This window comes from Bos mutus, chromosome 11 (genome assembly GCF_027580195.1).
Source record: "Bos mutus isolate GX-2022 chromosome 11, NWIPB_WYAK_1.1, whole genome shotgun sequence".
In the NCBI taxonomy this organism is placed as follows: domain Eukaryota; kingdom Metazoa; phylum Chordata; class Mammalia; order Artiodactyla; family Bovidae; genus Bos; species Bos mutus.
Genome location: NC_091627.1, coordinates 12844851 through 12859696, shown reverse-complemented (window position 1 = coordinate 12859696; position 14846 = coordinate 12844851). Strand labels below are relative to the sequence as shown.

The 14846-nt window shown below is 42.3% G+C and overlaps 2 protein-coding genes across 8 annotated transcripts in view; both read right to left on the bottom strand.

Moving 5' to 3' along the window:
* Positions 1 to 2818, bottom strand: part of RC3H2 (ring finger and CCCH-type domains 2) — a 59676-nt gene extending 56858 nt beyond the window's left edge. For 2 of the 4 annotated variants that reach the window (XM_070379041.1, XM_070379042.1), the window contains exon 1: positions 2561 to 2816. The gene's annotated coding sequence lies outside the window, so the exon portion shown is untranslated. Of the gene's footprint in view, positions 1 to 2560 lie in introns of all 4 variants that reach the window. The other 2 variants (XM_070379040.1, XM_070379039.1) reach the window with 2 other exon arrangements.
* Positions 2819 to 6667: 3849 nt separating this feature from the next.
* ZBTB6 (zinc finger and BTB domain containing 6) lies at positions 6668 to 14272 on the bottom strand. Of its 4 annotated transcripts, none has more exons than XM_005911258.2 (2): positions 14205 to 14272; positions 6668 to 12929 (listed from the first exon to the last, which is right to left on the bottom strand). In XM_005911258.2, the coding sequence occupies exon 2, from the start codon at positions 12918 to 12920 to the stop codon at positions 11646 to 11648; it is 1275 nt and encodes a 424-aa protein (XP_005911320.1). In that variant the 5' UTR covers positions 12921 to 12929; positions 14205 to 14272; the 3' UTR covers positions 6668 to 11645. The 4 variants fall into 4 exon arrangements, with proteins under 4 accessions (XP_005911320.1, XP_070235137.1, XP_070235138.1 ...); XM_070379036.1 differs by lacking the exon at positions 14205 to 14272 and adding an exon at positions 13663 to 14140; XM_070379037.1 differs by lacking the exon at positions 14205 to 14272 and adding an exon at positions 13721 to 14140.
* Positions 14273 to 14846: the final 574 nt, after the last annotated feature.

Here is a 14846-nt window from a genome sequence, read left to right as displayed (position 1 = left end):
AGTTTTACTACTTTAGTCATGACAACTTGAAAAATACTTTCTTGTGACAGAACTTACTCACTTATGCCTATTAAACAATGACCACTGGATAACTTTACTCGTCATATCATCAAAGTCTTTAGCCTTTTGGTTATTCTGATTCTAAGAAGATAATCTACCAGGAAATTTTTGGCTTTCATGTGTCTACTTCTATTCAGATGATTTATTTCTTGGAAGAGTAGGGATATTCTAGAACAGTGCTGTCCAGTAGAAATATAATGTGAGTCACAAGTAACTTAAAATATCTAGTAGTCACAATAAGGCAGGGAAAAACACGTGAAATTAATTTTAATGATAATTTGCTTAACCCAATTTATCCAAAATATCATTTCAACATGTAATCAATGTAAGAAATAATAAATTCTTTTTATTTTTTGGACTAAGTCTCAAAACATAATATGTATTTTACATTTATGGCACATCTCAATTCACACCAGCCACATTTCAGGTACTCAAGTGCCACATGTAGCTAGTATTGGACAGTGCAACTGTAGAGTATTTACAATTACAAAGTAATAATCAAAACTAACTTTTATCAAAAATGTGAGATTAAAGCAATATCTACACTTAGGAAGGTTTTCGTAAAACTAAAAAACTTGAGGATCATAAAGATGTTACTTAATATTTATGAAGCTAGGTTTACAACATTATTTTAAATTTTCAGCTAGCTTTATTTTACTACATGCTTCCATTTTCCCATCAACAGAAAATGAAACTTTAATCTATTTCAAACAAAACTATAAACAAGTACTTATTATAATGAGATCTGATTGTAAGTTTATTTAGCCTTCTTTGATATTGCATACAATGCAAGTTTTATTCCTGAATATAAAATTGCATGGAAACAAAAATGCTTTCCCTCCCAAAAGAATTTTTTTTTTAACTTTCTCAAACTGGAATACACAGCAAATTACAAAAGCACAAAGTGAAATAATCAAAACATATGAACAAAGGACATAAGTCTTACATGTCAGGTTAACCCAACAGTAATAACAGATCAAGAATAACTCAAAGAATCCACTAATGAATATGACTGCAATTAAGTTCTCAAATAGGTGCAAATTTGAATTATAACATCTGCTTTTTCTAAACATGTCTAAAATATATGTTTAATGTGTTATCCTTTCAGCTAGTTTCCAAACTCTAAAAATTTGGAAAAGGTCAATTTCCAAATCAACAAAAATGGCAATACTGAAAGATGGTCTTTGACAGGATGTAATGGCATCGACTTCTTCAAGAACTGAATGTGGAAGTAAACAACATAAGAAAAGGATGTTATGCTAAAACAGTGGTGTAGCTCTTTAAGCAGATTTTTAAAAATCCATGAACTTGTCTTACTGTTTCAAGAACCCACAACTAAATTTCTATGCTTAACTATAAACAGGCTGCACAAAAGCTACCTAAAATCTTTCTTTCTCTGCTTTTGAGTGTTATCAATTTAGTGTAGCAACATTAACTTTCTCAGGTTAATCAAAAGTTCCTACCGGAACTTAAAGTTTGACAAATACAAAAATGGAAAAAAGATTACTTAAACACTTTATTTGGGATACAAAGTCATTCTAATCACAGCTAGTGGGAGGAGAATAGGAATTAAAAAGAAGGGGCCTAGCTAAGGGGAGAGTAGGAATTAAAAGGGAACCTAGGTGGTTATTTAAAAAAAAAAAAAAGGAGGGTAGGGATCATGAAATGAGATCTACTTTATGTCAGTGATTACTTGAGACTATTTTGATGTCAAGGTTCTGTCTGCCGGTATCTTAAACTGTTCTGTGATTCCAAGGATGGAAATGACAGCTACCTACCCCCATCTTCTCCCTTCCTGAAAGCTAAGAACAGAGAAAAGTAGAGCTGCTTCTGAGAAACAAAGATGCTTTCTACCATTCTTCTAAGATGGTGGAAGAGTCTCCTTAACAGGCTTCCCCAAGAAGGAAAAATGAAACAGGGCAAGAAGAAAACCATAGCAGAATTCCCTGGCTGTTTCATTCCATTGCTCCGTCACCACCACTCTGCAACCACTTAGGTCCGGCCCTCTCCCTCCCAGGAGGTTAAGCCCTCCCAGGGCATTGTTTGGCCGAGGTCCCTATTTAACACTCAGTCGCTTCCACCATCCCTGCATCTCGGGAAGCCCCAGGGCAGAGAGCCGAAAAGATAGGAGAGGACTTGGTTTCGAGGACCACCTCCAACCCCACTCTTACTAACTGGTGTAGAAAAGGGAGAGGGAAGCCTGCCCTTTGCTTGGATGGGTTCCTTAGGGGCTGAAGCGTCCTCCCGGCCGGTGTCGACGGGAGGTGGCCATTTGCGCCAGGCGCTCGGTACTAAAAAGCCCTACCGGGGCGAGGGGCCTCCTCCTGCCCAAGACTCCGGGCCCCGTTCGGGTGTCAGGTGCGGCCCTCAGTTACCAACCCTCGGAGCACCGGAGACAACAACACAGAGGCCACGGGTTGAGACCAGTCTCCCGCCCGACCGCCGGGGACCGAAGACCCGGGCTGGGGCCCGAGCCGCATCGTGCCCGCCCCCGCCCTACCTGAGGGGGCCCGGGTGGGGTCGCTAAGGGCCGCTCCCGGGGGCCCCGCGACCGCGCGGCTCGGCGACGGAGGCGCCTCGTCTCGCCGGGGCAGAGCTCGGCGGCGGCTTCACGGCCTCAAACTCCATCGGGAGCTACAGGGACAGCCCCGTTGGCGGCGGCGGAGGCCGCGACGGGGCCTCCTCCTCCTCCCTCCGCCTCCGCCTCCTTCTCCTCCTCCCCCTCCTCACCACGGAGGCGGACCTGGAGGGATCCCGACCTAGCTCTCGCGAGAAGATACTCCCCACCTCACGCGAGATCACACATGACCGGGAGTTGGGGAGGTGGAAGAGAAGTGTAGCAACCCCCGCCACCTGGACTGCGCATCCGCTTTCCTCTTGTCGACTGAACCACCCCTATCACGTGACCAGGGAACCCTGGAGGACTGTGGGAGGTGTTGTTAGCAGACCTGGCAAGCCAAAGGGGTTGATGGGAAACTCCCTGCACATTACTATGCACCTCGAGCCAGCCTCGAGACTCTGGTTTGAGCCAGAGTCTGACTCACCTTGTGGAAGGTGTAGTATATGGATTGAGCATAATCTGATGCATCTATATTATATTGTACTGACTCTCCCATAATAAAATGCTGACCGAATCCCCCAGGCGCTGCACCGAAGTGTCAAGCAAGCTCCCTATTTAAAAAATAAAAACAAGCATTCGTTTGCCTGGCATAACACTTATTTCTTTTTTTAAACAGAAAATTCTGAATCCTTCGGAGAAGGCAATGAGACCCCACTCCAGTACTCTTGCCTAGAAAATCCCATGGACTGAGGAGCCTGGTGGGCTGCAGTCCATGGGGTCGCTAAGAGTCGGACATGACTGAACGACTTCACTTTCACTTTTCACTTTCATGTATTGGAGAAGGAAATGGCAACCCACTCCAGTGTTCTTGCTTGGAGAATCCCAGGGACAGGGGAGCCTGGTGGGCTGCCATCTATGGGGTCGCACAGAGTCGGACATGACTGAAGCGACTTAGCAGCAGTAGCAGTTAGAAGCTGGCAGAAGTCAAAATTCAATCAGATTCTGGCATTACTATCTCAAATATTTGTTGAAGGATTTGTTCATGGTAAACTGTAAGGGAGAATTTATTGTTTTTATAGATGAAGAACCAGTCTAGGAATAGAGATCAGGGAAATAACATTAACAGACCTGTGGCTTTAGTACCATGTGGCAGGTCCTGAGTTAGGTAATAAATATTTTAATCTTACTATTACGTTTCATGTGCTCATCAAAATATTCCTAAAAGATACAATGTACTCTTACTGTTGAGAAACTGAAAAACAGATTAAGAAAATGGCTGTGAATTTTAATTAAACTCAAGTCACTTTACAATGTGAAACCAGACATCCAACAAAAATGTTTATGGAAGTAAATCCCCACAAATTAGAAGACATATGGAAAAGAAGTTTATAAACTATAATGAGTTTAAATATATATGCTTATTATTGCCCAGATGACCAAAAAAATCAGATCATATCAGATCAGTCGCTCAGTCGTGTCCGACTCTTTGCGACCCCATGAATCCCAGCACGCCAGGCCTCCCTGTCCATCACCAACTCCCAAAGTTCACTCAGACTCACGTCCATCGAGTCAGTGATACCATCCAGCCATCTCATTCTCTGTCGTCCCCTTCTCCTCCTGCCCCCAATGCCTCCCAGCATCAGACTCTTTTCCAATGAGTCAACGCTTCCCATGAGGTGGCCAAAGTACTGGAGTTTCAGCTTTAGCATCATTCCTTCCAAAGAAATCCCGGGGCTGATTTCCTTCAGAATGGACTGGTTGGATCTCCTTGCAGTCCAAAGGACTCTCAAGACTCTTCTCCAACACAACAGTTCAAAAGCATTAATTCTTCGGCGCTCAGCCCTCTTCACAGTCCAACTCTCACATCCATACATGACCACTGGAAAAACCATAGCCTTGACTAGACGAACCTTTGTTGGCAAAGTAATGTCTCTGCTTTTGAACATGCTATCTAGGTTGGTCATAACTTTCCTTCCAAGGAGTAAGCGTCTTTTAATTTCATGGCTGCAATCACCATCTGCAGTGATTTTGGAGCCCCCAAAAATAAAGTCTGACACTGTTTCCACTGTTTCCCCATATATTTCCTATGAAGTGATGGGACCGGATGCCATGATCTTCATTTTCTGAATGTTGAGCTTTAAGCCAACTTTTTAACTCTCCACTTTCACTTTCATCAAGAGGCTTTTGAGTTCTTCTTCACTTTCTGCCATAAGGGTGGTGTCATCTGCATATCTGAGGTTATTGATATTTCTCCCGGCAATCTTGATTCCAGCTTGTGTTTCTTCCAGTCCAGCGTTACTCATGATGTACTCTGCATAGAAGTTAAATAAACAGGGTGACAATATACAGCCTTGATGTACTCCTTTTCCTATTTGGAACCAGTCTGTTGTTCCATGTCCAGTTCTAACTGTTGCTTCCTGACCTGCATACAAATTTCTCAAGAGGCAGATCAGGTGGTCAGGTATTCCCATCTCTTTCAGAATTTTCCACAGTTTATTGTGATCCACACAAAGGCTTTGGCATAGTCAATAAAGCAGAAATAGATGTTTTTCTGGGACTCTCTTGCTTTTTCCATGATCCAGCAGATGTTGGCAATTTGATCTCTGGTTCTTCTGCCTTTTCTAAAACCAGCTTGAACATCAGGAAGTTCACGGTTCACTTACTGCTGAAGCCTGGCTTGGAGAATTTTGAGCATTACTTTACTAGCGTGCGAGATGAGTGCAATTGTGCGGCAGTTTGAGCATTCTTTGGCATTGCCCTTCTTTGGGATTGGAATGAAAACTGACCTTTCCAGTCCTGTGGCCACTGCTGAGTTTTCCAAATTTGCTGGCATATTGAGTGCAGCACTTTCACAGCATCATCTTTCAGGATTTGGAATAGCTCAACTGGAATTCCATCACCTCCACTAGCTTTGTTCGTAGTGATGCTTTCCAAGGCCCACTTGACTTCACATTCCAGGATGTCTGGCTCTAGGTCAATGATCACACCATCATGATTATCTGGGTCGTGAAGATCTTTTTTATACAGTTCTTCTGTGTATTCTTGCCATCTCTTCTTAATATCTTCTGCTTCTATTAGGTCCATACCATTTCTGTCCTTTATCGAGCCCATCTTTGCATGAAATGTTCCTTTGGTATCTCTGATTTTCTTGAAGAGATCTCTAGTCTTTCCCATTCTGTTGTTTTCCTCTATTTCTTTGCATTGATCACTGAAGAAGGCTTTCTTATCTCTTCTTGCTATTCTTTGTAACTCTGCATTCAGATGTTTATATCTTTCCTTTTCTTTTTTTGGCCACAACAAAGATTTTCTTACATGCATTTTTATCCCTTTCATTCTCTTCTCTTTATGAAATATATGCCAAACCAAGAGAAAGGTTCCCAACGATGATTCATTTGGCTCACTGTTTTCCATTCAACCAGATATATATGTATATATATATTTTTTTTTTTTTAATGCCACTGGTCAGTGGTATGTGATAATGTGGTGAGATTTTTCACAGGTGACCTGATCACAATCAAAATTTCAATTTCAATTCTCCTTCCCTAGCACCACCTACACCTGCTCTATTTTCTCCATTTTTAAACTCTGACATACTATATTGGTTTTAATTATTTGTTTAGTGTCTGTCTACCTCTGAAACTCCAATACTTTGGCCACCTGATGCAAAGAGCTGACTCATTGCAAAAGACCCTGATGCTGGGAACGATGGAGGGCAGGAGGAGAAGGGGACGATAGAGGATGAGATGGTTGGATGGCATCACCGAATCAATGGACATGGGTTTGGGTAGACTCCGGGAGTTGGTGATGGACAGGGAGACCTGGCATGCTATGGTTCATGGGGTCGCAAAGAGGTGGACACGACTGAGCGTCTAAACTGAACCTCCAGTACAATATAAGTTTCATGACAGTAGGGATTTTGTCTGTATACCTAACTTCTAATACAGGTATACGTTGTAAAGACTAAGTATTTGTTGAATGACTAAATGAATACCCATGAAAAACAGTTTCCTTCTTTAAAATTCACAGATTAGACAAAAGACAAAGCTCCCCATTCCCATTTCCAGTTTATTATTTCTTCTGTAAACATATAGAATAGTTACATCCAGGGGAAAAGGGCACGGATTTTCTTTTACACCAAACTAACAATTGTCTCTCCAAGATCTTTTATACATAAATCCAGTAAATGAAGAAGCGGAACCAAAACATACTGCATACTTTTCCCATCATACCAGAAACCACAAAGAACTAAAAGTGAATGTTTTCAATGAATAAATTCAACATTTTACTTTGCCATACATTACTTTGCATTTTAAAAAACGATTTCATTTTCCTGAAATTGTTTAGATACATCATGCAAACATATACTCCCCCAGGAATGACCTGAGATCACTCTGTGCTAGTGAACAGGAATAAATAATAATAAATAACAACCATCACTTTCACAAAACAGCCCTGCCCCACAAGCAAGTCTCAAAGAGCTTACAAAAAATTTCACAAGAATTTTACAAGGCACACATAAAGCAAAAACATAGTACAACCATAATGTTTTCAATCATCAAAGATAGATACCAATTCCCAAAAAAGAAAAAGTTTATTTCTATTCTTTTATTCTCCCTCCCATCTCCATCCCTCCCCCACAAAACTTCATTCTAGGAAGCAAAAATAAGAGTACTTTAATCATAAAGTATTTCTGAAAGGAAAATGTCCTTATGCCTAAAAATGTCCAATCATAGGTCAAATGGGAAAGAAAACTGAACGTTGTGCTATCAAATTCTCAAGTGGAAGAAAAAGTTTAATTCAGAAAAATTCTGCCTCCAATGGAGTACTCAAGGAGCAACATTCATAAAGACACAAAACTATCCTCCCTGGCTTTTCCCTCTTCTCTGTCCTTAGAAATTCAGGAAGATTTACATATAAAATCAAAGAATTATAGACCTTGAAATGATCTTACTTTGTCAAAATTGAAGTTGTCATTTTACATATAAACTTATGAAAAGCTCAAGGAGAGGTGACCTACCCAATGTCACTAACTAGTGACCTGGGTGTTATGAAGTTGTTTTTCTTACCCAGTATGAGAGCTGGATTATTTAAAATCTCTCCCAGAGTTAAAAATCTATAAAGAATTTATTTTTCACAAAGCATCACAAAAAGGGTATTTAACACTTATACAATCAACATGTGATTCATCACAAAATACATTAAATGGTACAAAGTATATTACATTTTAAAATGTGAAAAGGCTTCCACAGAAACTAAAGTGAGTGAAGTCGCTCAGTCGTGTCCGACTCTTTGCGACCCCATAGACTATAGCCTAGCAGGCTCCTCCGTCCATGGGATTTTCCAGGCAAGAGTACTGGAGTGGGGTGCCATTGCCTTCTCCAGAGGATCTTCCCGACCCAGGGATCGAACCCGGGTCTCCCGCGTTGTAGGCAGATGCTTTACCATCTGAGCCACCAGGGAAGCCCTACAGAAACTAAACGTAACAGAAATTCTAAATAAAGCTGAGGTGAGTGGAGGAGGAACAGAACATCTTGAAATAAGATATATCCAGTCAGGCTTCTTTACTAAAAGTAGTTCCTGTGTTTTAGAAGATATGATTTGCCCTGCAGTATGTTTAAATCTTGTTATAACAACAAAACATTTTGCATTACATGCAGACAGGGATATTAGAAAGCCATGGCTCGTTAACACCACCTTAATATTACTCTCGGTAAAATAACCACACATCCTGGTTTTGCTTTTGGTACATTTCTGAAAATATGAAATGAAACTCTTAAGCAGGGCTTCTAATGTAAATTTGTGCTGCATGGTACCCTGCTATACTTCAGGCTGATGTGGAACCCTCCAGGGACCTCAAATCCCAGCACCTGGTCCTCCGCCTCAAGTAAATCAGATGTTGCCATTACTGCTATGATTTATTCCAGGCCTGAGTGCCTTATTCTCCTCTTCTTATATAGTGGAAAGTTTCTTGGCTGGTGGGACCTGTTTCCTCACCAGGAATTGAACCTAGGCCATGACAGTGAGAGCCCAGAATCCTAACCATTCACTAGGCCACCAGAGAACTCCTGGGCGAGCCTGATCTGAAGGGAAGTGTCGGAAACCTCACTTGTTGGTCTCTGTGAGGGAGTTTGCTGTGCTGAATCCCTCTTGTGACTGTGGGCAGCAGAGGACTGTCTATTCCACATGGTGAGGTCATCCATGTATGTGTGGTTATGGCACAGGAAGGGGTATGCTGATTCTAAGCAATAAACAACATCTTTCAAACTTTCAAGATAAATTTCCAAAGACTCACGTGGCCTACAGAAAAGGAAAGAACTGGAGTCTGGAATGGCTTTTTCTCAGGAACAGTTGACCTTTGAGGACATGGCCATTGAATTCCCTCAAGAGTGGGAATGCCTGGACTCTGCTTACAGGGCCTTGTACAGGGGTGTGATGGCAGAGACCTACAGGAACCTGATCTCTGTGGAGATCTATTGATGGTTCTCCTGAGGACGACCCCGCTATATTCACGGAGCTCTAGGAAATGACAGACAAGTAGTCAAAAGGGAAGAGCCAGATGAGGGAGCGCCTGGCAATCCTCTCAACTCACGTGACAGAGCTGGAAGATCTGTACACAGCCAGAGAAGACCTCATCAAATCTAAGGAAGTGAGCACAAAACTGCAACGAGGTGTTTGTGAAATTGAGGCTGAAAACCACCAGTTGCAGGAACTCCTGGAAGTGGCAGAGCAGAAGCTGCAGCAGACCCTGCAGATAGCAGAGATGCTCCCCAAGGGGGAGGCAGAGTTGGTCAGAGGGTGACCGTGCTCTCCAAGGCAAGGCAGAGAGAAAAAATGAATGAGGAACATAATAAATGTTTGTCAGAACTGTTGACAAGCTTTTTTCAGAATCTAAAAAAAGGCTTCAGCTTTATCTCAAAGAGAGAATGGCGGCTCTGGCAGAGAAGTCTCCTAGGAGAAGTGGAAAAAAGCAGTTAGAAGAAAGGCAGCATGATAGGGATCAGCTAAGACTAAACCTGGAAACCTTGAGAGCTGAACAGGACCAGACGAGGCTGAGGGCTTTCCCTTCATGACCTGACTTGTGCAGGGTCCTAGATGCCAGGTTCCTCATGGCAGACAGGCCTGCAGTGTGGAGATGCCCCCAGAAAAGCCGGCTGCCAGGGCTACACGAAGAGCCTTCCATGAGCCTTCCTCATGAAGCTTACAGTTTCATGAGGTACAGGATGACAGGAAGGCCATAAAGTGTGGAATCTTGGCTCCCTCCTCCCCATGGTCTCTTTAGCTGAACCAGCTGCACAAAGGGGCTCTGCTGGCCACAAGGACATCAAGGACATGTGTAACTCAAAAGGCTTGCAGGATGGCCCTGAGCAACCCCAGCAATAGTTAACAGCAGCCACGACTTGCTGCCCAAAGCCCCCAAGAAGAAGGCGTCAAGTCCTACTATCGGCCTCTAGTCCGGCAAGGAAGAAAAAGGCTAACCTGGACATCATGGCAAGAAAGTCTATAAATATACATAACTGAGGATTCTGCATGCCACAACCAACACTCCACATGCCACAACTAGAAGGTCCCATGTGCCTCAAATAAGACCAGGTGCAGCCTAAATAAATTAAGAAGAAAAAAAAGAACACTAATAGCTTCAGTTCAGTTCAGTTGCTCAGTCATGTCCGACTCTTTGCGACCCCATGAACCGCAGCACACCAGGCCTCCCTGTCCATCACCAACTCCTGGAGTTTGCCCAAACTCATGTCCATTGAGTCGGTAATGGCAGCCAACCATCTCATCTCTGTTGTCCCCTTCTCCTCCTGCCCTCAATCTTTCCCAGCAACAGGGTCTTTTCCAATGAGTCAGCTCTTCGCATCAGGTGGCCAAAGTATTGGAGTTACCCACATTTAAACCGTTCATCTAGTGATACTAAGAAAACTAATATATACTGCCAATTCAAGATAAAAAAATATGGAATGAACTACTGACCCAGCAACATGGATGAATATCAAAGGCATTAAAGTGAGTGAAAACAGCATCTCAAAAGGGAACTATAAGATTCCATTCATGGTATTTCAGAAAAGGCAAAATTATAAAAATGGAGAACTGGCACTCGGGTTTAGTGCTAGGAGGAGAAGTGACTACAAAGGTGAAGCATACACAAGTGTTGGAGGGTGATGGAATGTTCTGCGTCCTGAGTGCAGTGGTGGCTGCATAACTCTGTACATATAGAAACATTCATAGAACTGTATACCCAAAACAAGTCAATTTTACTGTATGTTAACTAACAAAATAAATTTCAAAAAGAAAACATAACAAATACCTTAGAGCTTCATGCCATTGATATAATTTTACTGGCCACTAAATTATTAAATGTCACCATATTAAATAAAATCAAGAAACCTGGGCCTAATTAATCATTCTAAAATATATATACTAACAACTCATAGATACACTATTGTAAGGAATATTACCTTTATGTATAAGGAAATTCTGCTACTTCCAAGTGAATTTGAATGGTGTTCCTTTACAGTTTAAAACAACAGGTATCATGGTGTTTAGAATTTCCAATACAGTTCATTATAAAAAATTAACTAGTCCTACCTGTTGTTAAAATGACTAATGAATAATAGTATGCTTTAAATTTTTTTTCCTCTTCTCAGTATCCTAATTTATTAAAATTATGGTATGGTTGGATTGTACACCTATATCCATCACCTAGGGATCTGAAATCAGAATCTGGAAATACTGCTGGATACTCTGTCAATAGAATCAAGAATATTTAAGAGGAACACTATTTCTTGAGATAAACCACTGAGACTCATATATAATGCATGAGACAAGATGGCATCCTATCAGCTTTATCATGTCTCCCACACTTTGGAACTGGTAGTACAAGTTCAGAAAGAATAACATGTGTAGGTAGACCAAAAATAAGATCTAAAGATGGGGGTGGAAATGCAATATTACAAATGCTGCATTTCTATAGAAAGACTTGCCCAACAGAATGATATACAGCTTACATAACAAGGTGTGATTCTAGTTACAGCAGGTTTTGCCTTTCCAGATCATGCCTGGGTAGTTTTTCACCACTGCTTCTGCCATGGAGAGAGGTTAAATGCTTTTTGAGGGCAGATTTGTGCTTGAAATCCATGTCACAACAGTGGCATTTGTATGGCCGATCCCCACTGTGTATATTCAAGTGGTCCTGAAGTGTGCTTTTTGCAGTAAATGTCTTCAAGCACACAGTGCACTGAAAGGGCCGTATGCCCATGTGCCCTCGAATGTGCCTGTTCAGATTTTTCTTTTGTGTAAATGTTTTCCCACACTGTAAGCACAAGAACAGTTTATGCATCTTAAGGTGGCGCAGATAGTTCTCAACATGAAGAAACCCTCGAGGGCACCGGGGGCACTGGTGTCTCAGGGAAAAAGCATCCTCTAGATTCTGAATCTCATTCACTGGACCATGACTTCCTTCAGTGTTCTCACAAAATAAGCCTTGATCTTGATTCCCAGGAACTTCTGCCACTCTGCTCTCAACTGTAGAATTGATCAGTGAATGCTGTGTTTCTGAGAAATACATGCTTGCTTTTGAAGAGGTACAAGGCTGTGAAAACTTTCCATTTTCTACACCCCCAGTACTGATAGATTCCACATGGAGGATACGAATTTCATTGTCTTTAAAACTCATGTCTACTGAAGACAGCTCTGGCGATCTCATTTCCTCTCTCTCTGTGGTCAAGCTCTCTACTGTAGACTGTAAAACGTTGCTTTCCTCTTCTTTAACATGGAAATCTATGTTTACAGGACTATCTTCTGAAATTTCAATGATCTCACAGTCTTTATCTGAATTTTCATCTTCATTCTTAACATCTGGATCAGAGGATTGACAGAGGTCAACATGCTGATTGTTATTTTTCATAGAAAGATCAATTTCCAAATACTTTGACAAAGCTTCTGTGCACTTTTCCACAATGTGAACCATCTGAAGGTAACTGGCAGCAGTCAAATATTTCAAAAGCTCTTTCCTTTTAACTTCAAGTGCTCCAGTGTAGCAAGAGAGCAACAATTTTCTGCCAACTTCTGCACTCTGCAAGATGGTGATTCTGACATGTTTTGACTGAGTGAGTAAAAACTGATCTCTCATAAAGGTGGAGCAAGCAGCTAAAATCACCTTGTGCCCCTGGAACTCAGTGTCATTAATATAAATTGACACATCACAAAATAAATTCTGCTGCCTCAAGAGATTCATTTTCTGCAAGACTACATCTCCTTGTTGTTCAAACTGGAAGTGCAGAACATCAGACTCAGCAGCCATGGTCACAATCTAAGCAAAATAAAACATAAACACGGATGTAAGGATCGGAATTGTTTTACTACATTGTAATAGCAAAAATAAATCATCCCCAAATCCTAAACCTAAATTAGGTAGAAGATAACTCAAATTCTAATCTGTGTGCTAAGACTGAACCCCTAGGGTAACCACCTCAAAATCCAAAAAAAATAAAATGCATTTCTCTATGATCTTGTGGCAGGTAACCACCTCAAAATCCAAAAAAAAAAAAAAAGCATTTCTCTATGATCTTGTGGCACATTTAAAAAAAATTTTTTGTTACAGCATTTTTTTTGTTCATTGTTCTACTTTTATTTGTACATTAAACATTTTTCATGGCAGACTAGTTATGTTACATACAGCATTTATTACATTGAATTGTCCTCAACAGTTTTTATGTTTTTCTCTTTGACTAAACTCTATGTGCCTTGTGGACAAGGACATTGTTAGGGGCCACTACTAAGTGGACTTAACAGTTTCCCAAATTAGAATCCTTAATATAATCACCAAACTTCCTAACTCCTCATCACCTGGACCTCCAGGTAAGCAGGTCCTTCCTTCTGCATACCTGGACCACTGCAGCCTCCTTGATGCCAGTCTCCTACATTACAAACTACCCTCCTAAAACCCATCAGAATAACATCTTTTAGAACTTTTAAAAATTTTCTATTTTTCTTTTCTGCTTTAAATCTTCCATGATTCTCCTCCATCTCCAGGACAGTCTAACCTTCTTAGCGAATACAAGATCCTTCATTATTTGGCCTTCACCAACGTTATGGTTGTACCTTTCCTCAATCTCTTACATTGAAGCTGCTTTGATATTTAGATTTTCACCACTGCTCAGACAAGAAGACCCAATTACATCTTTGTACTAAAGTTATATTCGCGCTTCCAGCTAGTGATCTGGCATAAGGCTCAAATCAAATAAGATTTCTCCTCCAGTCTCCCGACAGAGTCAGTACTTTCTAGAACATCATGAAAAGGAGCCTAGTTCATTTGAGGTCCTTCAGCGAGCATGGTGGCCGGAACAGAGCAGGGGCAGCTGCGGAAGTATCTGTTGAACTGAATTCGGATCACACCGGCCTGGATGATCCTCTAGTTCGTGACATAGGTCTTCCCGAGCCAAGCCCGCCAGGGCCAAGGTCCTGACGGCCAAGTGCCTGCAGCAACATTTCAGCCACTCCCCGGCCGCGCCTCACTGCTGCCCTCCTGCTCCCCTGCTTCCGCCTCAGGCTTCCCCACCCGCGAGACTCCAGGGCACTCACTCACCGACTCAGAAACCAGAGTCAAGCTTTCCGCGGTAGCGGCGGCTCCGGCCGGAAGGTGGGTGGGGGTGGGGTCAGCCTGGGGAGGAAACACATCCGGGGTCAACCAGCTTCGTTCCTCACTGGGGCCCTCTGGGCGTCCCGGAAGGACATTCTGAGACAGTCTTCCTTCCTCACTGCCCCCGCGACTGGGATGACAGACCCTGGAATTCCCTCGAATCCCATCTCTCCTGTCCCACTTTCGGCACTCGATCCGGTTTGCTCCGTGAGTTCTCAACATCCGAATGGCAAACGGGTTGTGAAATTGTAGTATAGCGCATCTGTCGGAGTACCCGGCGCAGGGATCCCGGGAGACCCTCCTGGATTATTAGGGACCGGATCCTATGCTTACCCGCCATATAAAAGGTGGCGGAGAGGGGGGTTGGGAAAAGAGGAGGGTGCTATTGGAATCAGTATTGGAGATTACTTAATTAATGCCCCGTCAGGATATGGATCCCACCTCACCTGTCAACCTATGGCTTCCTCCCTACAGCCCTACCCTTCTCAGTTCCTTGGGAAACGCAGGCATCTATCTAAACCTTTAACCTGGCTCTTTCCTCCAACATAGGCTATTTCCTTCTACTGTAATAGAACGTGGTTCAGCAGA

Coding starts and splice junctions, on each gene's coding strand:
- ZBTB6 (XM_070379036.1), bottom strand. CDS start 13,689: ATGAAGGATCTTGTATTCGCTAAGAAG. Junction 12,930..13,662: donor ATCTTGTATTCGCTAAGAAG/GTTAGACTGTCC, acceptor TATTTTGCTTAG/ATTGTGACCATGGCTGCTGA.